This window comes from Myotis daubentonii, chromosome 14 (assembly GCF_963259705.1).
Source record: "Myotis daubentonii chromosome 14, mMyoDau2.1, whole genome shotgun sequence".
Lineage (NCBI taxonomy): Eukaryota > Metazoa > Chordata > Mammalia > Chiroptera > Vespertilionidae > Myotis > Myotis daubentonii.
In genome coordinates, this window is record NC_081853.1 from 53,551,512 (window position 1) to 53,578,316 (window position 26,805).

The following is a 26,805-nucleotide window of genomic DNA, read 5'->3' on the forward strand; positions in this document are numbered from 1 at the left end:
CAATCTTAAATACTTATTTGTGGATCCTGGCAAAGATCACTCCAATATGAGTTTTAGCATTAGATTGGCGCTCCCCATCCACCCTTCCCAGAATGTTCACTAATCAACCGAAAAACAATATGAAGTTGTGATATAGAGAAAAGCATCCTCGGTCCTGCTTTTCCTCAGCCCCTCACAGAACCGCACAGGCCAGAACCCAGCTGTCACCAGGAAGCCCGACTACAGCACATAAATGTGGGAGCGGCGGGGGGAGGTAAGTCTGTAAATTACCGTCCTCTCCATCAAGGGTTTCACAAGAGGAAACAGAACGGACGCTGATGAAGTGAAGAGATTGTAGCGAAATTCCCACATGAAAAATAAAAACTCACAAGAGGTTTTAATGGGAAATTGCATAAATGTTAAAGCATATACACAATCACAGACATAATGAAAACCTTTACAAAGGAATATGTGAACAACCTGTTATTACTCATGGGAGGAGTCTGCCCAACTGATAACCTTCTGTGTTACAAGGGAAAACAGTCCACTATTTTCAAGAAGGTCAACGATGAATAATCTCTCTGCACACAAGTGGATGTCATTCCTTCAACACTCGGCATCAAAGGCCAGCTCGCCAGGCCCACTTAGGTCTGATGAAGAGCCCCAACCCTGTGCCAAGATACCTGCCCTCGGGGAGCTTCCGCCCAGGGGATGGGCGGGGCGGACGTGGGAAGAGCTGAGGGCAGTGCAGGGTGCTGATCAAGGCCCGTAGTGCTCTTAGACTCAGGGAGCGAGGCCTCAAGTGAGACCTAGTGGAGCTGGGAAGGTCAGGAAGGACGCCAGCCGGGAGCTGGGAATGGGGCTGGCAGGGAGCAGCAGCAGGCGTGGAGAGGCCTGGAACCCGAGGAAGAGCCCAGGCCCTGGGACCCAGGACCTGGAAGTTGAGAGGAACTGAGCATCACCGTGGCCAGCACGCTGAGGCCGGTTACTCTGAACACCGGCCTAAGATTTTTCCGATCCACACACAGTCTTGGTTAGGAATCAATGCCTCGGATATTAATTTATCTTAGATTCAGTGGAGTTAAACACAAACTGGAAATATGCGGTCATTACAAAGCCGGACATCAGGGGTACCATCCCGGCCGCCCTCGTGGACAGGGCCACGGGCCGCACTCCCTGCAGCTCCGCGCTCACCTCTGACCAGCCTTCGCCACCTGACCGCGACACCTTGCTCTCTGCCTCTGCACACAAGTGTGGGCCTCTGGGCGTGGACTTCAGACGGAACTAAACTAACGGAACTCGACTTCTCCCCCCAGTTACATCAAACAGCCCACAGTACCCTTTGGGGGTTTTAAGATATAGATTCTTACCTATCCCTACCTATAAAGTTCTACGATGGGTAAAAAAGACTAATGCTGATTCTGTTTTGTTTTGTTTTTTATATGTTTTTACTAATTTCAGAGAGGAAGGGACAGGGAGAGATGCAAACATCAATGATAGAAAATCATCCATCAGCTGCCTCCTGCACGCCCCCTAACTGGGGATCAAGCCCACAACCCAGGCATGTGCCACTGAGCCACACCGGCCAGGCTGATGGCTTTTATGTACAAATATGACTTAGCTGTTGATATGCTTGAAGAAAAAGGAACAACCAGAAAGATTTTTTAAACCCACAGTATCTGTGCACCTCAGGGACCTACATCAGGAAGCCTTCATTTGTTTTCAATTTCAGAATCAAACTTCTTTTGTATGAAAGCTCTCAGGTAATGATACTGATGGTTTTCAAGAGATGGGGTTAGAGAGAGAATACGTGAGACTCTGCATGTGACACAGGGATATCAAATAGCAAAATGAAAGAGCAGCACATTATTAGCTATTTTTGTATTTTGACAGGACTCGCAGGCTTCTATGTGCTACCACCAACGCGTCTGAGTGGCGGTGTGGCCAGAAGCCTAAATGAGGTCTCAGAAAAGATAATGGAGCTTTAATGATGGAAATAGTAAGAAAATTAAGTGTAATCATGTTCCATTACGCATACTCTTCGCTCCCATTTTCACTAAATTATTTTATTATGACTTCGCCTCTGTCTATTGAAACAACCTTTTATGGCAATTTGATCTGCAAGCATAAATAAGTCTCATTTATTTCCCTCTATGAAGCCCTATGGGATTAATAAGAAGAGATGGAGCATCTAAAGTTTTACCCATTCTGCACTCAGGGAGCAACCACTCAGAGAGATGAATGCTTTGTTTTCTATTTATATATGTGAGGAAAGCGTTACGGTGTGAGCTGAGTCTCACTGGACATCAGTGTATCTCCTGCTAGAAACACTGAGAGAGGAAAGGGGAGGGGGAGAAAGAGAGAGAACCATTGATCAGTAGCCTCCCACATGTGCCCCAACTGGGGATGGAACCCACAACCCAGGTATGTGCCCTGACCAGGAATCGAACCCATGACCTTTCGGTGAACCGGGTGACGCTGTAACCGAGTCCCCCACTGGGGCTGGCGAGACCGCCCTGCACCAGGCAGCTCCTCCACAGCAGCTTCTCTCACTCCTCCTCTCACCTCTGACCAGCCACAGTGAGTCCAGCAACTTCGGAAACAATTTTAACCAGAAGCATGAGAAAGGCGCCACAACCATCCCCACTCCACGTGCTGGTGGGTCCCGCACTACTGGTCACGTCACCTCCTCAGGCCTCAGCCCTCCTGCTGGCCGTCACTGACCAGAGCTGCTGGGCTGTTTGTGTCCAGCAGGCCTCTCCCGTGCAGCCATGCAGGTGTGAGCCCGGAGCGAGCACCGTGGGGAATTCTGATCCATCCGGCAGGGGGCGCACAAGCAGCGGGTGTGCAAATGGAGGCGGGGAGCACCCAAGCAGGGGGCACAGCAGAGGAAGGCTGAAAGGCTGCTCACTGGGCCTCCACAGGGAAGGACGCACCTGCCAGGGTGCACAGGCGGGGTTTTAAATGCTCCTTCCAAGCATGCTTGCTTCTACAAAGTGTCACGAAGAAAAGGCTCTGAAGCTTAACTGCAATCACAACTCACTAATTAAATGAGCCTCTGGGCCAGATCCTGGCGGAGGCTACGAAGAGGTAAAAGCTCACATTCAGAAAGAATGATACCTATGGGAGGAGGAGGGTGAACATTCTGCAACGACCAGACATAAATCCACACCCAATTCCCACTATAAACTTGTATTCAGATCTAAAGAGAAAGAGACAGAAATATTATAAAGGATAAACTTACAAAATTTTAGACTAGAAATAATAAATTTTAATAAATCTGTAATAATATATTGGCACCCAATAACACAGCAACAACTCTCATAAACAAGGAGAAGAGAAATACACAGAAACACCCTAATAACAGGGTACTGTAGTCCCCTCCCTCAATCTTAGATAGATTAAAGGAAAAATTACTAAGGACATTTATAAAAACACTAGGGGCCCGGTGCACGAAATTCGTGCACTGGGTGTGGGGCGGGGGGAGTGTCCCTCAGCCCAGCCTGCCCCCTCTCACATACTGGGAGCCCTCAGGCGTTGACCCCCTTCACCCTCCAATCACAGGATCGGCCCCTTGCCCAGGCCTGACGCCTCTGACAGAGGCGTAAGGCCTAGGCAGGGGACCCTCATTTCCCCCCATCACTGGTTCTGCCCCCAGCCCAGGCCTGATGCCTCTGGCCCAGGCGTTAGGCCTGGGCAGGGGACCTCCAGACCCCTCCGATTGCTGGCTCTGCCCCTTGCCCAGGCCTGATGCCTTGGCCAGAGGCGTAGACCCCCATCACCCTCCGATCACCTGATCGGCCCCTTGCCCAGGCCTGACACCTCCGCCAGAGGTGTCAGGCTTGGGCAGGGGACCCCCATCTCCCCCCGATCACTGGCTCTGGCCCCCGCCCAGGCTTGAGGCCTCTGGCCCAGGAATATGCCTGGGCAGGGGACCCCCATCTCCCTCTGATCGCATGCTCCACCCCCCGCCCAAGCCTGACGCCTCTGACCCAGGCTTCAGGCCTGGGCAAGGGGACCATCATATCCCCCCAATCCCCGGCTCCGCCCCCGACCCAGGCCTGATGCCTCGGCCAGAGGAGTTGACCCTCATCACCCTCCGATCACCAATCACCGGATCGGCCCCTTGACCAGGCCTGAGGCCTCCGGCAGAGGTGTCAGGCCTGGGCAGGGGACCCCCAGCTCCCCGCGGTTGCAGGCTCCGCCCCTGCCCAGGCCTAACACCTCTGGCCTAGGCATCCGGCCCAGGCAGCAGGGACCTGCAGTGGCAGCGGGGGGCGCCGCGATCATGCGTGCTCCACCCCTGCCCCTGCAGGACGCCTCTGGCTGAGGCGTCCGGCCCAGGCAGCGGGGACCCGCAGCTGCAGCGGCCCCGCGATCGTGAGCTTCGCTTTAGGCCCAGGCAAGGGACCCCTAGCTCCTGGGACTGCCAGCTTCGACCGTGCCCAGCTCCCATTGCTGGCTCCACCCCTACTTCCTGCTATCACTGGCCAGGGCGGAAAAGGCACCTGATTCTCTGATCATGGCTGGAGGGCAGGGCAAAGGCAGCCCTAGGGCCACCTTTGCCCTGCCCCCCAGCTCTTAGCTCCCCCCTGGGTTTCCAATCACTGTCAGTGGCAGGGGGCTTCTTCCTGCTTTCCCTTTCGCCTCCCTGCATTGTGCCTACATATGCAAATTAGCCACCATCTTGTTGGCAGTTAATTTGCATACAGCCCTGATTAGCCAATGAAAAGGGTAGCGTCATACGCCAATTACCATTTTTCTCTTTTATTAGTGTAGATGCTCCATAAGATATACCTTATAGATACAAGTCAAACTCTGAACTCCAGAGAGACTAAGAGAATAATTTTTAATTGTACACAGAGAATTCATGAAAATTCACCACAGTATACAACAAAGAAAACATCAATAAATTCCCCCCAAATAAAACCAAAAATTAATTAAAACACCAAACAAGCTCTTCATTTTCTTTTCCAATTACAGTTGATGGTCGATATTATTTTAGATTAGTTTTAGGTGTACAGCATAGAGGTCAGCTCTTGGCCACTTTGGCTAGAGGTCTATTTAGAGGTACCATTACATTGAGGTAATTACCTCCACGACAGTAGGTAGACTGGGGTCCATTAAAGATGCATAATGTAGACCCTCCGCCAATCACCAAAAAGAAAATACTCAACTGAGCCAAAAGACAACTAGAAGAGACAGAAATAAGAAAGAAGACTAGAAGGCCCCAGAGAAAACTAGGAGTGAGATGGTAGATTTAACTACATTAATAATTACATTTCATGAAAATGCTCTCAACACCTCACATAGAAGACTAATCTTGTCAGGCTGGGAAAGGCAAGCTCCAGATGCATCTCTCTTCGAGAAAACAACTTGAAATATAAAGGTGACGAGAGTTCAAAGGTAAGAGATGGAAACATGAGCCTCACCAACACAAATCACAGACAGCCGTGGGCGATACTAGCATCAGGCATGACGCCTTCTCCCCGGAAGAAAGTGAGCGTGCTCCATCAGGGAAGCCAGGGGTCCACAGAGAAAGAAAACAAGGATCCACACCTCACTACTCGCGTGTATAAAATTCTAGAAAATGCAAACTAATCCACAGGGGCCGAAAGCAAGCACAGAGCTGCCTGGGACTGGCATGGGGGTAGAGAGGGGTGCATGACAGACAGGCACAAGGATAACCTGAGGTGGGGCGGGGTGGAGTGGCGATGGATACGTTCATTATCTTGACTGAATGTGCGTATGTGAAAGCTCATCAAGTTATACCTAATAAATATCTGCACCTTACTGTGCATCGGTACAGATAACAGGCCACATATGGAGGTGCAGGGAAGGCATGATAAATACGATATTTCAAGTCCCCGTAATGACCTCACACTGTTGGAATGACTCAGGGATGGGGGGAGGGAGTGTTGGGAAGAGAACAGCTGGCTCTGTACTCACTCCTGGCGACGAAGTTATTTTGGAGCAAAGATTTAGAATTTAATCATGAAATCCTAAGGGCACAGAATAAAAGATAGATTAATATTTAATAACCTTGCTGGGGAGAAGTCCTTTCCTAAGCATAGTGGAAAACACAGAAGCTATCAGCAAGAAAGTTGATAAATGTGCCTCTGATATGAAAAAGCAAACAGCTCAAAATACAAGCCATTAACAATCTGAAAGACCAGTGAGTGTGGCGAAGCTGCTGCTGTTTGATATCCGGCTGTGGGAGATTTCACATTAGCACTCGGGAGAGTAATACTAAAACACAAAAGACGCATACACTTTGGTGTAACAATTCACCTTTCAAACATTTATCCTATCGAAACTTGCACAAATGTGTAGGCATCCTATTCAGAGTTGCTCACCTTAGCAGAAAATTGGGGTAGTGGGGACTTAAAATGTCCATCGATGGGGGCTAAATAAATTCTGCTAACTCAATGAAATATTGTATGGCCATTAAATAGAATAAATAATATATATGCATATATACACACACTCCCTCCCAGGGGCACTATGAAGTATGATAGGTACAAAGTAGAATAGTGTGGTCCCATTTTTTTTTGGGGGGGGGAAGATGTGAAAAATAATGAGAATATGTGTGCAGCTGTAAGCTGGGTATTATGGAAGCCTTCACATTCTCAGTTAGACATTTCTGTACTGTCTGAACCCTTTACAAGTATGTATTGTTCTTGTTAGCAGAAAAAAACAAACCTAAAAATCCTATGCAATCACTTGCCCTACTGGCTTCTCACACCGTCTTTCTCCAATTTGGTGCTTCTAATAAGTCCAAAATCCAATTTCACTCGGCAGAGCTATTTACAAAGCTCTCCTTTCCTCATACATCTGTAAGCTGCTCCAGTGCGTCCGATTTCCCGGCTCCTTCTGAAAAGCCTCCGCTGCTCTGGGGAAGCACAGACAGTCTGCTTCTCCTGGCTCATCCGAGAAAACAAACGCAAAAGAGCATCCAAGGCAAACGCCGCCGATGCCGGCTGCTTTATGCGATCGAAACTAGCAACTTCTTGCTGACATTCCCACTTCCTTAAAAAGTGGGTGTTCTCCGCTGTTTTGTTCCTGAGTAAACTTTAGGGGAGCCTACATCTCTGAAGCAGTCAGAAAAGTAACACTCAGAGGTTGCACACTGAGGATAAGCAATCACTGCTCCCACCCTGGGCTCTCCAGTCCTCCTGTGTCCTACCCAGAGTCCTTCTACCTGTTCCATCTATTAAAGGGCTCCAAATGCATGGGGTTTTGTGAGACTGAGCGGCCCCTGATACCCACAGTAGGCATGTTAGCTTTTAACACAAGCCTGAACCTAAAGGTGGCCAACGATTGGGTGCCCCACAGAGTCCAGAGTCAGAAATTAAATAAACTCGAGTGGTGTCACCAGCCAAGGTCAAGATCAAGGGAGCTGCCACCAAACTGCCTTTGGAGCTGTCACACTGGAGCACACTGGCCCTTCCCGCCATTTATCCTTCCAACCCCCATCCGGGGAACGCCTTCCAGGAAGGAGGGGTCTAAATGTAACCACCATGCCTCGCCTCCCTCTAGCTCACTAAGAAACTCATAGAAACTGAAAGGCAAGAAGCGGGAGGGCGATGTGCTGGGGTGAACACACAGAATGGTTCCCGCCCTAAGGGAGACTCAGGTGTAACTGAGGATGCAGGAGGGGAAGTCACCTACTGCAGCACTAGCCAACAGCAACATAATGCACACCCTGTATCGTAAATGTTCTGAAAGCTGCAGTGAAAAAGTAAAAACAAGCAGATGAAATTGATGCTGGTAAGACTGCATTTAGCCCCATGCATCCAAACTATGATCCTTTTAACATACAGTCAATATAAGAAAACTGGAGGCCCTATGCACGAAATTCGTGCGAGAGTAGGCTTTCGCAGCCCCGGCTGCCTCGGCCCTCGCAGCCCCAGCTTCATCTGGAAGGTCGTCCGGAAGGTCGTCCAGACAGCTGTACTGCTGTTCAGTCATTTGGTTCATTTGAAAATTATGCTTTTATTACTATAGATTAAGCAGCTACTTTACACTCCTTTTGTTCTTGGAAACCCAACACATGTTTGACACAGAGAGCATCTCAGCTTGGACTAGCTATGTTCCAAGTGCTCGTTTTGCTCTATGTGGCTCCTGGCTAACATGCTGAGATGCAGGTCTGCGGAGAATCGAATCAACAGTGCAGGCAAGGCGGGGGTGCAGGGCAGGCTCACACAGCACCCAAGAGTCACAGCCCTTTGAACAGAAACACTGCCTTTTCTTTTAGAAACTTTTTACTTCTTCTAAACTTCATGCAGTGGTTTGGTTCCTCTTGCATCTCCCTCATGCCACCTTTCTGGACCCTGTCTCTTCACTTGTCTGTAGCTCACAGGTGCCTGCAACTCACTAGCTGGGCCCTAATTTTACCCTTCCTTCTTCACGAGTCTAATTCTACAATCAAGAACAAAAACCAAGAAGAAAAAAAAGCTTACACTCTTGGGAAGGACATTATTTAATGCCTGTCACTTATCTACGTCTTTACTTTTTAACTTGGCCATCTCCTTATCGAGAAGAAGGAATACTGCTTCCCCGAAGCAAAGCCCAGGACCCAGAGCAGAACCAGAAACAAGAATGGTGACGGTAAAACTCAGGACTCCACGTGGGAGAAGCCACAGGGAGCACACGCCCACTATGTGCCCTGTGATTGGCCAATGGTATCCTACGCTCCCTTTCAGCACTTTTTTTTTAGTGGGTACAATATGTGGTTTTTCTCTTAATAAAGTCCATCTTCTTTCAAACTAGTTGGGCTGATTATGCTTTAGCCCAGGTTTACAAATATATTTATTTTACATAGCTTCAGCCCACTTATTCAGCTAACCAGGAATTAATCATGTTAATAACATGGCATTAAAATCATTTGTTCAGATGTTATACTGGGCAACTTCATTCAATCCAGTATCAATAGATTACACCCTATGACACAAACTACTAAGAATAGATCCATGCAAATCCCAAGAAAACACCTCAAAGCACACATTTAAATGGCAGCATGTATAAGGTCATCCTATATAATAAAAGCCTAATATGCTAAGTGTCGGGTCATCCAGTAGGCCGTTCAACCAAAGTGTAATATGCTAATGATATGCTAAAGCTGCTCAACTACCCACTAAGACCACCAGGGGGCAGACGCTCTGACTGGTAGGTTAACTTGCCCCTGGGGTCCAGCCCATCAGGACTGGAGCCCTCCCACAGTCCCTCCCCAGCTGGCCAACCTCCCACATCCCTCCCCAGCCTCCATTGTGCACTGGTGGGGTCCCTCACCTGGCCTGTGCCCTCTCGCAATCCAGGACCCCTCGGGGGATGTCAGAGAGCCAGTTTCGACCCGATCCCGCAGGCCAGGCCGAGGGACCCCACTGGTGCACGAATTCGTGCACTGGGCCTCTAGTCTTTGTATAATTGGTTACAGGGCTCTGTTCTGCAATCTACAGAAGCCCTGAACAGGTGCACCGGAAGGTGGAAGAATGATATTTGTCTCCTGCAGACAGTAAGTACTCCGTGCACAACTTTGAAAGTATCTTCCTAAGTCAAGCATTTTAAAATTTTAACCAAAGCTTATCTTCCAGTTTAGAAACTCATGCCCCTGTGTGCTGCAGAATCTTATTAAGGGCCTATTGGACACAAACATGCAGATTCATAAACTCATAAGGAACTTGCCATTTTAACACACCCTACGCACCAATCCGCATGAGATGCACTGCAACGAGAATGGAGCAAAGTAATTTTAAAGCCTAGACGGGTTAAAAACACTCCTTCAGTGTAACGGGACTGCCAGTCTGCACCGCGCTGGCGTCTCCGTGACTAAATCCGCAGGCTCCACGGGCCCGTAAAGAGACTCTTTCCTAAAGACACAGTTGACTTGGAAGATTTACTGCCGCTTACTTCAACAGCTATCTTCGAGAACTGTTAAAACAATATAATTGTCAAACTAGTGTATTGCAAATCTCATTTTTATTGTTAACATTTGCCACTGAAATTGCTCTTTAATTGTTTGTTTTGGAACAGACACATAAAACATCATGACAGCGATACTTTGGCACATATTGGAAAATCTGCCATGAATAAAGATTTTTCCCCAATGAAATACAGTTTGCCTCTATTACTTGGCATTAAAATGATTTACTGAAATAGGCCAAAACATAAACCGCTGAAATAAAATGAAGAGAGATTACAGTTGCAGCAAAATGCAAAGGCCGATCTATTCAGACGCATAATTGAGACACGTTTAAATGCAACTTTGACTCCTTAGCAAGTGGCCAAAAGGGAAAAAGGATGCCTTCCATCCTGCTCACCCATCAACTGGCCACTCCGAAACCAAACCCTCGGGCACTTGTGAGGACTCACTTCCTCAGGAACCACCTGTATTAGGCAGATCCATATACATGGCCTAGTGTGGCCCCTGAAGACTAGAAATCCATTCAGCTAATCCACCGTGTGCTGCCTGAGCGTCCACTCCCCGCCCAACACGGCTGCTGTATTGCCACAAAAACCCGGTGTTCTCTCCCGGGTGGCCCTGCCAGGAAAGCAGCACCGGCTGCTGTGACAGCCCCTTTTTGTAAGCGATCAGCTACCTGGCTTTCAGGGCTTGGCCCGCCCAGAGCGGGGCACAGCGCAGGATAGAAAACGCTCCACGCTGAGTGTGGTGTTAGCGCTCCCGGGCCCTGGGATCGGACCTCGGAGACCAGCTCTGCCTTTTAGGCTTCCTTCCTCTCGGCCCTTTTGGCTGATCTCAAAAGCCGCATTGAAGGAGACCTGCAGGGATCTCCCAGAGTTCAGCTGTCAACCTGTTTCAAGTTTCCAGTGTAACCCAGGACGCCAAGCCTGATTCTCTGCCGGCCTCACCGCGGTGGCCAAGCGGCCACCTCCTCACTGCTCAGAGCTCCTGCAGCACCACGGCTCTGAAGGCTTGTCTGAAGTAGAGGACACTGAGTTTAGAGATCATTCGCTATTTGCATGGAACCACCCAGCATAAAGCCCTGCCGGACCTGGGCCCAAATGGCCCCTTATCCTCTCTCTCTATGCTTCCCCGTCGTCTCCGGCCCAGGCACACCAAGCTGGACGCCCCCTCTCCGCATGACACCCCCTCTCCGCATGACACCCCCTCTCCGCATGACACCCCCTCTCTGCATGACGCCCCCTCTCCGCATGACACCCCCTCTCCGCATGACACCCCCTCTCCGCATGACACCTCCCTCAAGGCCCCATTCAAAGGTTACTTCTTCTGTGAGACTCCTCTCCTCCCACTGAGCAGTGCGTCCCTCCCTCCCCGGGACCCACAGTGTCCTCTCCCCCCCTCCATTAAGTCCCACGCTGCCCCTGACCAATTATGGGCCCACGCCTGGCTTTCTCCCTGCCCCACACACCCAGGGGGCCAGGTATTAGGCACCCAGACCAGAGGGCGCACTGTGTTTCCTGAGTTGGCAGTTACAATTGTAGATTACTTTCATCTTTTTAAAAAGATAATAAAGGCTACTTTCAATGGGTTATGTATGTAACCAGTGCGATCCATACTGGGAGCTCTTGCTTTTCGCGCACAACCCCAGGAATCTTTTCTTAAAGTTTGTCCGGGGTTATTCTGTGCCCACGGGACATGAGATTCAGAATTCTGCTCTCTTCATCTTCGCTTTCCTCCAGGCCTGCAGGAGAGACACACACGCTGCCTGCCATCCCAGCCCATCAGAGGAGAAAGGCTGCTTTCTCAATGAAAATCACACTGGGGAGGAGGCATTGCTGGTACGAGCACAGCATGTGTGGAACTCCAGAAAAGAAGAAAGAAGCTATAAAAGCCTGTAATTGGGCTCCAAGTACATCAAATAGAAGCTGGAAAACAGTTAGGAGCTAAGAGTGAAGAAAAAAAAAAATCCAGAGGTCACAGTGGACCACCAGCTGAATGATTCGAACGCTGTTTTGCTTTTTGAGTGGGTGGCTAGAAGACACAAGCAGTAGACAAGCATGCAGGGCCCTGCACGATCTTTTCATTGTGTCTCCTCCTGATCAAACCATTGCTGAAAGCTGCTACATATATCCAAACCCCACATATGCTCCTGAACTTAGAAACCAAACCTAACTAAAGAATATCCTGTGTCTTCTTGAAACTAGGAATCCAACAGTTGTAAGATGCACCATTATTTTATCAAACAATAAGAAAAACGCTGCCAATTAAACTATGACATGATTTTTTATTACCTCAAATTTTTATTTTATTTTTATGGAAAGAGCTATTTTAGATTTATTCAGACATACAAACTTATAGCACATCTTTCTTGGGCACATAAAAAGAAAAATAAAGGTAAAATAAATTGGTTAAGGCAATGACAACCAGGTCACCTGGCTGAGAGCAATTGTAAGAAGCCACTGGTTTGGAAAGTACATCCCATTTTCAGAAATGCTAAAATCTGGGGGAAAAAATTGCACACACCATAGAATCAATAAAATACTATTTTATGCCTAGTTCAGTGACAACATTTAGAAAGGACATGGTAATCGTTTACAGAATAACTGCTACAAAGATATTTCATTGATTAGGAAATGTATTGATATAGAGGGGGAAAGTTGATATTTTTCTTCGACTCACGAAGGACAAAAGTAGAATAGGGGTTTAATAATGTTCTTCAAGGACATCTATGTCCTGTCCCCAAAAGCAGTCGTTTCCAAATGTGTTTTTTTTCTTTACTTTTTTAGCAGTGGGACCTCTTTATAATACACTGTCCTAGGAAAAGCCTGAGTAGAGAGCTGCTCCAGCTGGAGGAAGAGCATCACCCTGCACACTGCACCCTGCACCATGCCCTGTGAGGTCACGGGGCTCCGGACCAGCTGAAATCCTGGCCTGGAGAGTAGAGGTCACTGTCTACCCACCCCTCCAATGCCACAACACAAGAACAAGGGTTTAAATCATGTATCACTCCCTAACCGGTTTGGCTCAGTGGATAGAGCGTCGGCCTGCGGACTGAAGGGTCCCAGGTTTGATTCCGGTCCAGGGCATGTACCTTGGTTGCAGGCACATCCCCAGTCGGGGGCGTGCAGGAGGCAGCTGAATCGATGTTTCTCTCTCATCGATGTTTCTAACTCTCTATCCCTCTCCCTTCCTCTCTGTAAAAAAATCAATAAAATGTATTTTAAAAAAAAATAAATCATGCATCACTCAACTAAACATGTACTGTGGCCTGTAAAATGCAAAGCCTTCCTAGGTGCTCATTATGCGGAGATTAATTGAGTATGGAGGGGTTTTGTTAACCTGCAAGAAGAAACTTCCTATGTGCAGACTTCAGACCTTGAGGTGACTGCCAACAGGTAAGAATTTATCATCAGTGACCCAAGGAGCTATACTGACCTTAACAGGGTAGAGGCCCTCCCGCCACAGCAAGGGTGAGTCCCACCCACCCTTACGGCCCATGGTAGCTCTACAGTCTCTCTGTCTGCAACACGCCTCTCTCTCTTTCTTGTTTTTTGTTTTGTTTTGTTTTATTGATTTGAGAGAGAGGAAGGGAGAGAAGAGAAATGCGATTTATTGTTCCATTCATTTATGCATTCATTGATTGTTTCTTGAATGTGCCTTGGCCAGAGATTGAGCCCACAACCTTGGTCGACACTCTAACCACCTGGCCAGGGCTAACAATATCTCTTCTCAAATGCAAGACAGATGTGGCTGAGTTTGGACAGCACAGGATCTTGCCACTGTGCCCAAGTGTGTGGCCAAACGCAGCAGCTTACCACCCACTGCTCTCAGAAACGAATCCACCTCCACAACAAACTAGCAAGCGAAAAGCTTTAAAATCCCCACTAGAAAGCTCTTGATCTGCATATGTCTTCACCCCCTTTTCCTCCATATCTTCTCCTAATACTGCTTCTAAAATCCCCTTTTACTATTTGCTTTTATTTTGTTGTTTTGGGGTGTTGTTTTTTTTAATTTTCTCAATTACAGATGGCATTTGATATGATTTTGTGTTAGTTCAGGTGGACATCAGTTACACCCTTCTACTATCTGAAGCGATTTCAGTCCAGGCTCTAACCCATAACCACCCCTCCCCACCCAATTCAAACAGCTCAGCAGCTCCAACCAGCTCCCTGAAAGCCAAAGGATCCGGAGCTAAGAAAATTACTGTTTTCCCGCGGAGCCACAGCAACACACAAACAACTTGCAGATTAATGTCCCAGGAGGAGTAAAGAAAGCTGGTTTTCCATGTGGAGGGTTAGCAGACCATCCCGGTTATTGCTCCGCCCACGACCAAGGTAGGTTAGGCTGGTCTGTCCCTGCCTTGGCCCCTGGTGCTGTCAGCAGCTCTGGAGGGAAAGTGTTTGGCAAAGGGGGTAACCTGTCACGTGCCTCCCTCCAACCCCCCCCCCCCCCCAGTACAGGGAGGGATTTCTTTGGTTCCCTTGCTATAAGCACCAACTCTATTTTCACCCTGATTTTCCGATCCGTACTTATTATAGGTAGGGGTTTATCAGAAGTGAGAAAAGTCAATCTGCATCCCATTTTATTCCCTCCACGTAGAAACCTTAGGTGGAAGGCTTTCCTGAACAGATGGCTTCCAATTAAGTTGCATTCTGTGAAGAAACGGTGTATGGAAGCTAAGCTATTCTACATTCGGAAAAAGATTCTGCCCACAGGCCTAAAACTGTTGCTCTGACCCGTGACTACAGAGGGCTTCACATTGAACATCAGAAATTCATACTGAAGAACAGTGATCGTTATTCTCCCCTTCCCCCACAAACCAACCTCAGAAAAAGTACTTTCCACATTCGACAACATATGGTTCTCAGTCAACAGAAATAAAATCAAAGGACTCTGAAAAGAGGGCAGGGTCCCTATACAATCTCCGAGCGGGACAGAGCCCAGACAAGGAAACTGAGGCCCGATGAGGTGAAGTCAGATCATGAGGGACACACAACAGTCTTCTGGGCAGTTAGGGTTAGCACTCAACTACACAACATGGTCAAACCTTTAAACAGCTTTAAATGTCAGATGCATGTTTCCTTACCAGGATGACTTCGAAAATGAGTGGGATCAGTTTGCTTTCCTCCACAAGTCTGTTAAGAAATAAAAAGATAAACACACATTAGACGACTCGTGCGTCAACTGCCGCCCTGCCATGCAGCACCGCGGACCCACGTGTTACCGCTTAAATCCTGCGACTGAGAAATCATCTGATTAAACATCACTCATTTTTAATACACTGAACTACAGCCATTTAAACACGAGAAATATGAAGCCTCTTTGCAAATGACCATTAGTTTAGCCTTACTGATCCGCAGCAAGCAAAATCTCAAGAGTAATATTTGTAAATGGAAGATTTTATTAAAATTCACAATTATTATGAAGACTATCAAACTGGGCAATGCCAGGCAAATCGCGTAACCCATCATCACTGCACAGTTAAATGATGAGCCTGCCACACTGTAGTCTTTCATATGTGCCTCATCAGGTATCTTCTCAGCATTAATGATTTAATGTACAGTGATTTTTAAAAAATCATCTTTAACTTTAAAAAAGGTAGGCACCAATCACCCAATAGAATCTAGGCACTTCCCACCATTAAACCTCGTTTAAAAATGTCATCTACTAGAAGAATTTTTCCATGCAATTTAATACATTGTTTGCAGGTAGTTTTTATCGCGCGCTAACAGGTGGCGCGGGCCATTTCTTCTAATTTTTTGCGCAAATGGCAACGTTCAGTAAAATTACGATAACTTTAGTTTACGTATTTATACGTTACCCGCATTCTACCGCTAGTCTATAAAAAACGTATTGATACGTGTCCCGCGCTCTACTACACTGGTAGAACGTATAAATACGTAAAACATGTAAACACGTTTCCCGCATACAACGTGTTAAGAGAAAATAGCCTTGATTCAAAAGTCACTTCGTCTCTAAATAGTCCTTTAGTCCAAGGATCAGTAAACTTCCTTCTGCAAAGGATCAGACAGTACATATTTTAGGCTTTGCAGGCCACACGGTCACTGTCATGGAAAAGCAGGCAAAAACAATACGGAAATGAGTAGGCGTGGCTGTGTTCCAATGAAGTTTTATTTACAAAAACGGGCGGGATGCTGTTTGGCCCACAAGCTATAACTTGCTGATCCTGATTCAGTTTCAAAATCAGATTCCTTCATTTTATTAAAATTTACTCTGTATGATAAACTGCAGCACTTAAGCACGTTGCCCTCGTAGATACGCGCTGTTTATCTATTTCACACACTATGCCAGGTGGGTGGAAAGGGAATTTATCACCTGGCCTCCCTCGAGCTTGTTTGTCTATGATAATATATTGATTAAAAAAAAAAAAAAAAGGTCTGTGAGACTAGCCCAAAAAGGATCACAGTGTTTACAATATGTGTTAAGGGCAAGTGCGACACAGAGCGAGTTCCCAAGACTGAAGCTTGAGAAAGCCCCATCCTAGTCAAGCAAAGGGAACTGATTGTTTCTGTAGGTTCATTAGAGGGGAGGGAAGAGGCTTTGACTACCAACGTTAAATTCATTTACATTCTCTCACTTTCCTGGACAAATGCAGGCTCAGCTCTGAGTATGAAGCTCCTTACCCCATGGCAGGCAGAACGGGACAAGCAGAGACTCAAGACCGAGCGCAGCTTCAGGCCGGCAGCGTCCCGGTTTTCATCCTCAGCTTCCTAGCTGTTGACAACCTCTTTCCCTAAATTGGTCTTTTTCATTTTTTCTAATAACATATACTCTCACTAGGCCTGGGCTGACATAGCCACGCTCCTGCATGTCAGAGTTGCCTAGCAACCAAAGCCAAGGAAGTTACAGGTCCCGCCAGCACAGTCACCCCAACATCAGATCCAAGCATCCACTCCCGACACCAGACTTCTCATAATAGTATTTTAAAATACAGCCCCGGCCAGGGTGGCTCAGGTGGTTGAACGTCGTCCCATTCACTGAGAGGTCACCTCTTTGATTCCCGGTCAGGGCACCAGCCTGGATTGCAGACTCGATCCCCAGAAGGAGGTGTGCAAGAGGCAGCCAATAGATGTTTCTCTCTCACTGATGTTTCTTTCCCTCTCTCTCCAAAAATCAATTTTAAAATATTTTTAAATAAAACATATTCTATTATTAACATATTACTACCTTAATTCATTCTTAATCAACAACCTCATTTTATTCTTTAAAATTACAACGCGTACTTCCTCGGATCTCCGCAGGATGAGCAAGCTGACCCGAACCACCTCTGAAGTCTCTTTTAACCAAATCCTAACACTCCAGTCCTTACATTCTTCTGAAAACAAGCAGCCATAACAACTTTGCTCTTTGATTTGACTCAGGGGCAAATCACTTAGGGCCACATCTGGTAAATAAAAAGGGAACCCACGCTGAATAAAGCTACTTTTCATTAAAAAAAATTTCTATGACATTTTCTGTGATTCATGGACCAACCCCAAATGTAATTCCAAAAGAACTCTAAAGCAAGGACTGACCGAGAGCGGCTGTAAACACGGGCCATTATATAAGGCACTATTTGTCCAGATGGTGAGACGCGAGCAGAGATGAGCCTACTGGGTATTGACTGGCATCTTCTTAATAAAAAATAATAAAACAGAGCATACCCAAGGGTGTTGCGTTGATATTTTGGTTTCAGTTCTGGGTATACATACAGGGTGGGGCAAAAGTAGGTTTACAGTTGTCTGTAAGGAAAATAATACAATAAGAAATAACAATACAAGAATAAACTCTGTTTTGTATATTCACAACTGTAAACCTACTTTTGCCCCACCCTGTAGGTACACTGGGTAGTGATGTAAAATGCTTTTTTTTTAAAACCACGAGTTATAGATAAACATCTGAAATCCACACACTGCAGACTGCTGTGGAAACAAGTCATTTGCCTTCACTGCGTTCTGAACATTTGATTTTTAAAACTCGGTCTCCTTACTGGAAGCCTTTCCGCTCCTCCCAACGAGTGGCTCCTGCCTGCAGTGCTCAAGCTCAGCTCTCCCCTCCCCTGACTGGACGCTGGGGCCGCTCGGGGTCAGGCCTCTGCAGACAGGGAGGACCAGGCTCGCCTCCAGAGAAAGCTGGCGTGGCCGACTCCAGGAGTGACTCGGGCAGCAAGTCTTCCATCGTCACCGCAGCCTGGAGAAGCACGGCGCAAACGCTATCTTACTTTAGGACTCTGTTGCGTTGCCACCATGTGTTTAAATCAGCAGGAAGAGCCTGTTACAGCCTAAGTTCGAAAAGAATGAAATGTCGGTGGTTTATGAAGAGCCTGGAGGTTGGGAAGTAGAGAGATGTATCTGAAAAAATGCTTAACCCAAAACAAACAAGATAGAGATCTTTTTAAAATGTTCCCTAATCTTAAAAGGACTGTGAAGATATTACCTGCAATACAGCACACGTTTCTTCCTTTATTCAGCCACCTCCGCACTCCGTGTCCAAGTGGCTCCAGAAGAGGACACTGAAATACAGTCTTCTCAAACGTATTTCCTGGGACCACTTTACCGCGTGGGTTATTTTGTTGTTGTTTGTTTTGTTTTGTTTTGTTTGGTGTGTATGTGGGGTGCTTTTTCTCTTCAGTACATCTCCAATAACCCTTCACAGCTGCACTAAATGACTATTGACTGGATATCGGGGAGAAGGTGTGGGGATCTTAAAGGCCATCTTGGAATTCTGCCACCACAAGCCTGAACTTGCCCTCCACCCCAATTCCATCTTATCCCCACCTCCTTTTTTAAAAATCCTCGCAGGAGGGTATGTTTATTGACTTGAGGAAGAGAGGAAGGGAGGGAGAGGAAGAGGAAAAGGAAGGGGGGAAGGGAAAGAGAGAGAGACACCCTGACTGGGGATTGACCCGGCAACCTAGGTTTACGCGCTGACAGGGAATCAAACCCGCAACCTTTTGGTGCATGGGACTATACTCCAACTAACCGAGGCACCTGGCCAGGGACACCCCCTCCTTTTTAAAAAACAACGCATATTAGTTTCTTTAAATTAGCTGCCTCTGGGCAACTATGTAGAAACCCAAAATAGATGCTGGACTTATAAAAAAAATTTCCCCAAAATGCTGCTTAGGAGATTTAGAGTTTGTATTTGTCCCTAACGGAGCGCTAGGTGGAAAACAAAGCGCTTCCATTTCTTCTGACTTACGTAATTTGCCAGCCCGGTAGACCAACAGTCATTTTTAAATAAAAAAATCTCTCACATCAGCTGAATTTCAAATTATTGGCTCAGTGAATCAGCTTCACACAGAAATGGTTTCATAATGTTTCGCTATTGCATGGTATTATGTCTACCCTGAAAGCAATGATATTGGTAACATTTCTCTTTGAAATGTCTGCCCTTGCCTGCAATGTTGGCTAATTCTCTTGCAGAGAAATGCAGAAGTTTCCCCAGTAAAGGTACACAGATACAAAAATTATTTTTCACACAAACAAGGAGGGAGGCAGGGTTGAGAGTTTCAGCAGCGTTAGCACATAGAATTGTTAGATCCGGTTATTTTACAAAGAACTATAGAATCCTCCTTATGGGCAGGCGTTATACTTCTTCCCTGAGGAAGTTTACGCCCCAGTGGGCAAAAAGCATATACAAAAATCATCCAAGTTGTAAAGATGAGGTCTTAGAATTAAGTTAGAAAATGAGGCTACTCCAGAATGCACCCCCGATGTATGAAAACCTCCCCTTGCTTAAAGTAGCATGAACAAGATATTTCAGTAAGAGAAACTACGGTTGAGTGAAAAGCAAGTGTTTTTCCAACAGAAAGGAGATCTTAGATGGAAATAAAAGAATTGCATGTTACATTAGCAACTTTGCAAAATGCTTTTCTACCCATTTCCTCGACAGATGCCCAACCAGGCCTGTGGTGATGCATGAACCGAGGCCACAAAACGCTCCTATCACAGAAAGTGCGGCAGGTGAGACGGAAGAGCTGGGCCGCTCATTTACAAATGTCCCTGCCCTCTCCTACCTCCGCGTGCTACAAGGTGTCTGAAAGGCCTGGCTGCCAAGGGCTTTCGGGGAACTGTTCCTGCATGGCACCCACACTCCTGTTAGCCAGTGGGTTGTGGATGGTCACTAATGTTAATGTCTGGTAAGAACCACCAGCCTGCCCGGCCGGCGTGGCTCAGTGGTTGAGCGTCGATCTATGAACAGGAAGTCACAGCTTTGATTCTCAGTCGGGGCACATGCCCAGGTTGCAGGCTTGATCCCCAGGAGGGGGCATGCAGGAGGCAGCCGATCAATGATTCTCTCATCATTGATGTGTCTGTCTGTCTCTCCCTCTCCCTTTCTCTCTGAAATAAATAAAAATATATTAATAATAATAAAAAAAACCCACCAGGCTGTGTGTGTGTACTTAATGAACTGATGTCTTCCTAATTATAGAAAATAATTATTAAAAATCGTAATGATTTTCTATAACTACTTAAATAATTGATATAAAATGTAGAAATACCGAAGCATAAAATATATTTTATAGAGTGTTATATTTGAAAAAATGGGAAAGCATTACAAGGGAAAATACTATAAGAAAATCATTAAGTTTTGACGTAATATTTGCTTGTCTTTTTTTTCTATTCACTCTCATTTTTTTCTCTACTCATATAGGTCACTCTCATCTCTAGCCACCATTTGTGCATGTCCTCCATGTCACTCGGACAGCCTTGCCCTTCAAGGGTCATTTGCTGTCTAATGACCCTTCAAGGTGAAGTCCATTACCCAAAGCTTACTCTGGGGAGGTTAGCACGCAGTGTCACTCACTAAACCCAGGATGGATCTGGGATTAGACCTGGAATCTGCCTAATTTCAGAGCCTGTTGGAGACACAGTGTCAGGAGAGGGGGTGGGGGGAAAAGTTCAGATCCTAACACAGACGTTGGGTTTATTAAAAACCTTTCCTGTGTCATTGCATAGTCATCTCAAATATGAGCCCTTACACTGGCATAGTTTTCTAGCCTACAATGTTTTTAACTAGTCCTCTTGATGGACCCTTGTTCTCCATTTTTCATTAGTTCCTTAGAAAGCAAACGAACGTAGTGGTGAAAGGATCACACTCCTAACACGCTCAACTCTTCACTGGTCCTAGCTCCGTGCTTCCTTCAGACGCAACAGCACCGCCTGCTCCCTCCGCGATGGTGAGGCGGGGACATCCGGCTGTGAAGGGGAAGCAGCCGCACTCTGCGGCCACAGAAAGCCCTCCGTGAAGACACACTCTAGCTGTCTTTACTATTACTGTTTTAAATGTCTTAAACATTCTTGTACATGAATATTTGTGCGTATCTTTTACTATCGTCTTGGGATATATTCAAAGAAGGTAGACTCAGCGAATATTTGAGGTTTACTACATACTGAGAGCCTGCTTGTCACCAAAGATGTGCTAATTTATGGAAGTGCACGTTCCCCTGGGCTCTCAGCAAGTGCTATTCAAAACCTGGCCCATGTGGTGACCGGACACTAGGCTCCAGGTGGTGAGCACACAATGAGGTCTGCCGATGCGGTATTTAAAGCTGCGCCCCGAAATGTATGGAATGCTGTTAACCAATATGACCCCAATCGATTCTATTAAAACAGTGCTTTAACTTTCCTTTGATACTTGTATTATTTTAATGGAACTTTCTTGTATTACTAATAAAGGTGATGCTTTTTCGTGTTTATCGTGAGAAATGGCCTTTTCATTCCTTTGTCCCTGCTCCCTTTGGGCCTATCCTACTTCAGAATGTCAGGAGACTTGAAGAAGTCTGTCCCCCGAAGCTGACCACGGTGCGTGCTTTGCAAACAGCTGGCTTGTGCTCTATTTGTGACTCCACGCAGAAGGAGTGCATTCTGAGGTGCAAGGTGTCTCGGAGCATGACCTCACTGAAGAACCCCGGTTGGCCCACTTCCCTGCCTGGGTTTCTTCCCTCTGTAACATGTGATGGCAGAGACCGCTAAGTGATAACACATGCTGGAGATGGTAATGGTGTGCCCAGGAAGTCACAGAACATTTGAAACTCAGACCACTGTTTAGTCTGACAGCTCTTGTGCTCTTTAATTATTCGACAAAGGCCCTGTCTGTATAGCAAACACTGCAGTATAGTCTGACCAATAGCTGTCTTCACATAAAATCAGAGGACTTGACACTGAAATGGAGGACTTGGGGAGATGTGAGAAACGAACGGGGAGTCTGTGCCTTAGGCCACATGTTACACTCCGTTCTGTTGGGCTGCACTTGTTCCAGAGTTGACTGACAGTGACAGGTATACGCAAACTGTTTACAGGCAATGCACGACTTTATCAAGAGCAGATAAACAGCAGCAAACGTCTGCAGCACATTGCTGATTCTAAAATGGTAAATTACTCTGGTAAACCACCAAAAGAAAGTGCAAACATTGCAACGGAACTGTGATGCTAAAACTTGCCAAATATTATCAAGGGATTGATTCTTTCAGACTTGCGAAGGTACAGATCAAATCAAGAGACTTTGATTATTATGTCTACGGTTAGGATGCCATGAGCTGAATGGCTTTGCTGGCTCTAATGCCCAATGTTTAAATGGTCAGGAATTGAAACCTTGACCTTGAAATCCCGTCCTGATAGCGCAGGCTAGACCTCCTGCAGTAAAATCACTATGGGACTTGAGCACTGCTGGTTTAACAACGCTATCACGCCACCTCCACAATGGCCACAGACTCTGTAGAACAGTCTCTAGCTCTGTCTAGTGGCCTGGGAAGCTTGGGGCTCTTGACTGTGAAGCGTGAAGAGGACACGGCCAGAGACCTATGGGCCGCATCCACGGTCCACCCGTCCAGGGCTCTGGCAAGCTTCACTGGGAAAGACATGCAGAGTCACAGGCCCAAACGATGTGTCAAAGTACAGGTCTCAGCAAATAATGAGCAGGTGGTAAAGTATGGCAGCGGCATGGAAGACCTGAGATTCCACCACCATTCTAGGTACACAGGTAGCCAGGAACTGGATGACACCCACTTTAAGCAGGAGTCCAAGCAGGACACATAGGAATGCGCCAATGACATATACAACCCTAACTCATAAACCCCGCCCCTGCAGCCTAGAGGACCAGCTAGAACCCACCTCGCAGAGGGTTCCAGAGAGAACTGGGGTATCCAAACAAGTGAGTCCCTCTGTCCCAAAGAGCTAAACATAAATCATAATTCTGAACATACTTAAATGATTTATTAGGGAAAATGTAACATTTTCCACAGGAAAATGTCTTAATCATTTTTTAAAAGGCAACTGTAAAAAGAGGAACTTGTTAAAACAATAACCACAATAATCACAATACTTAACCATTTTTACTATCTATTATCTTAAAATAGGAAACAAAGGACAGTAATGAATGACAAGCTCCAAAGAGAAATATGGAAATAACAAGGCATTAGTATAGTGCTAGTATCTATCTCTCTCTATATATATGAAAGGCTAATATGCTAAGTGTCCTTCCCACCATCCAACCGGCCGCTATGACATGCACTGACCACCAGGGCAGACGCTCAACACAGGAGCTGCCGTAGTGACTTGGCAGTGGTGGTTCTCAGGTGATGCACCCCGAAACCAGAGAGCAGGGAGCCCAATTCCTGGCAGGGCCATGCCATTCCACCTTTGGCCATGGGCTATGTTGTTGCTGGGGCACTGTCAGCCCTGAATCTGGTTTACCGTACACTTGGGTTTGCGTTCCACACCCTGTACAAAGCAACTTTGCAGAGTGCCCTCTCGCACTCCGGGACCCCGCGGGGGATGTTGGAGAGCCGGTTTTGGCCCAATCCCCGAAGGCCAGGCCAAGGGACCCCACCTGCCGGAGGGACTAGGCTCACTCTGCAGATGCTTTTCAAGCCATGGTGCCATCCCAGGTGCAGCTGGCAGGGGAGGGGCCAAGGGAGGTTGGCTCCAGGGCATGTCCGGCCCCTTTCACCCAATCCCTCACTGCTGGCCACTTTCTAATTAATTTCCTTTCAATGTGCACAAATCCGTGCACCAGGTCACTAACTGTTTCTATAAATATTATAAAAATAGGTAATTTCCAATTACCCAAGTAAGAATTTAATTCATTGCCTTATCACTTTCAAAGTCTTTTCTCACCCCACCCTTAGGTGCCCAGTTTCTAGATAGCTCTGTGACTAACTGCACCACCACTTCTCAAATCTCACTTTCAAGCATCCCAACTCCCCAGCTCAATGGCCCTCCCTCCGCTTGGCAGTGCGCTCTTACACTTCCCCTGGGGGGGTATATTGCAGGAGGGAACCACCAGGGGTTGCGGACATCCCCCTTTCTCCATCAGTTACCCGTCCTGCAAGGTCAAGGGTCGGGGAAGCTTTTCCAGTAACCTGCCAGAAGTAAATACCTCTGGCTTTGCAGGCCACATGGTCTCTTTCAAAACTGCTCAATCGTGTGAACACAAAAGCAGCTGCAGAAGATAAATGAACGAATCAGTGTGGCCGTGTTCCGGTAATATTTTATTTACCAAAACAGGTGGTCAGGATTCGGCCCACCAGCCTCTGTGCTAAATCATTCTCATCGACGAAACGTCACTAAAATACCCCTCATCCCATAAACAAGCAAAAAAACACTCCTCTGACCCGCTGTCTCCCTATTTTTCAGCTGCCCTTTATAGCAAACTCTCCCTGGAATTATCGATCTTCCCGGTGTCCACCTCACCATTCCATCCCCAATGAACTCCCAGAGGCTTCTGCCGCCACGTGGCAGGGGAAAGAACCCCTACCCAAGCTCTCCCGCAGCCGACTGTAATGGTTCATTCTCCGTCCTCCCCTTCCCGACACCCTCAGCAGCATGTGGCACTGCCATCATCCCCTGCCTCTGAGCGTCCCTGGAAGCCAGCGGCCTGTTCCTCTAATAAGGAAGCTGCACTGACATAGGGAGCTAACTCCCCCACGTCCCCCTTGGGTGTGCCCTTCCCCAAGAAGCTCCGACCAGCCTCTCTGAAGCAGCTGACCCGGCCCCTCACCCTCCACTCGCCCACTCAGCTGCTCTGCCCTCTGGGGCGCTCCTCGCTGGCTGGAACTGCGGTTTCTCAGCGGTTTCCTGGCGTACTATCTATCCCCCGTGCCATCATCAGCTCCTGAAAACCGGGCCCCTGTCTGTCTGTACACCGGGGTGAACGGAACGATTTGTGGAGTGACTCGCTGAGGGAGTGAATCATATTAACTTTTCTTGCAGGTAGAAAACTATCCGAGCTGATGTGCTCTCAAGTTCCAGGATTCCACGGTGGAAACTGACTCTGAGAAGAGAAAAGCAGCAGACACCTTTTCTTGTGGGCAAGAAACACGTTCGGGGGAATGGAAGGTAGCATCCCGTTAAAACAATGATCTCCGAGCGCCTTTAAACACAGAAGGGAGAAGCTGTGAGTTGCTGCTGGTTGCAGCCCCCAAAATACCAGGGCCGCTCGGTGCAAAGACTTCAACTAAACTCTGGTTTCCGACACGTCGTGTAGTGAGTGGCTCCACTGACAAAGGGACGTCTCTGCCAGGCCTGGCGCCACTCCCTGAGGAAAGCTGTCGCTAAGTCCACGCAGGTCACAGGAGGAAAACTAGAGTGACCGGCCTCCAGCACACAGGGCTGGCGTGGGAATACGGATTCAAAAGATTAACTTCTTTCTAATGAGAGAGATGAATGGTCTCAGCGAACCCACCTGAAGCCTGGAGAGTAAGGACAGGCAATGAAACGTCTACCAGGTCACCCTGACTTCAAGGGAAACGTCTATCACCATAAACAAGATAAAGGTCAACAACAGATTCAAACAATCACAAATAAGGTTAAGAAAAATAGAATGCCTTGGATCAAACTCCTAAGGTCTTAGGTTGGTGCCCTTCCATAATTCTATCAGGAACAGAATTTGGGGGTAGGATGGGAAAATTAATTTAACGCTCACTCCGGGAGTGCTTCTGCAAACAGGTAGCCGAGTAACTGTAGGAGTCACGATGATGAGCTATGCCCTGATCGGCACAATGAGTAGGGATTTCTACCCTGTGAGGGTGACTTACATCGTGAGCAGAGGAGGGTTCAAAACCTAGGAGGACGAGGGAAGGAAGAGGTTGAACTGAACCCGGAACCTGGATTGTCTTTCTAATCAGAACTGTACCAGGAGCTGCCACGGTGATGAAAATCAGAGGAACAGGTGTCAGACCCTAATGATGGAAGCAGAGGGAAACCAAGGAGAATTAAGGGCTGGCTGCTATCGGAGCCACGAGGCTTAAGATGACTGTGTGGAGGAACGGGACCACTCCTAGAAGTAGACGCAACACCATGACACTTAAAACAGTTCAGCTTCAAAGTGTACTGTGATACCAGCTGAGTTCCCTTAAAAAGGTGGCTCTGCAGGGAGGGGCAAAGCACAAGGCACCAGAAGGAGGTCTGGATCCCAAGTCTTGTTGCTTTGAACTGACCCTGGGGTTTGGAGCACAAATTCCCTTGAGGACCTTCATGTCTTCGAGTTTAAAATGGAGACAGGGTCCAGGGTACTGATCACACCCTTCCATTCTGTATTGATAACTCCAGAAGGAATGCATCTTCCCCCGCTCCATCCCCCCCAACCACCTGCTTTACACTCCGGGTCACTATTCCTTGCCCTGACCACCCCCAGGCTAGGGACCAGCCCATGTCCTCCAGAGCCCAGAGAAATTGCTCAACCAGCTTACCACGCATCCACTCCTTCATTTGTAAACTACAACAAAGGCTCTTGCGCATTTCCTCTCACTTCCTCTGCCTCCTGCCCACCCCTGGGGCTTCCTCCCTGGGCTCCCTGGGGCATGGTATGCCCCCTCCTCCTGGGATCTAGGAGTCTACAGTAAAATATCTCTCCAAAGGCAGGTGTTTCCTGATCTTTGACCTCCCAACCTGAATAATTCA

At 47.2% G+C, this 26,805-nt stretch overlaps 1 protein-coding gene across 2 annotated transcripts in view; it reads right to left on the reverse strand.

The window, feature by feature from the left end:
* Positions 1 to 26,805, reverse strand: part of ULK4 (unc-51 like kinase 4) — a 251,617-nt gene that overhangs the window by 119,513 nt on the left and 105,299 nt on the right. For both annotated transcript variants that reach the window (XM_059664478.1, XM_059664479.1), the window contains exon 31: positions 14,988 to 15,036. In XM_059664478.1, the coding sequence (XP_059520461.1) occupies positions 14,988 to 15,036 (49 nt within the window). The remainder of the gene's footprint in view (positions 1 to 14,987; positions 15,037 to 26,805) is intronic.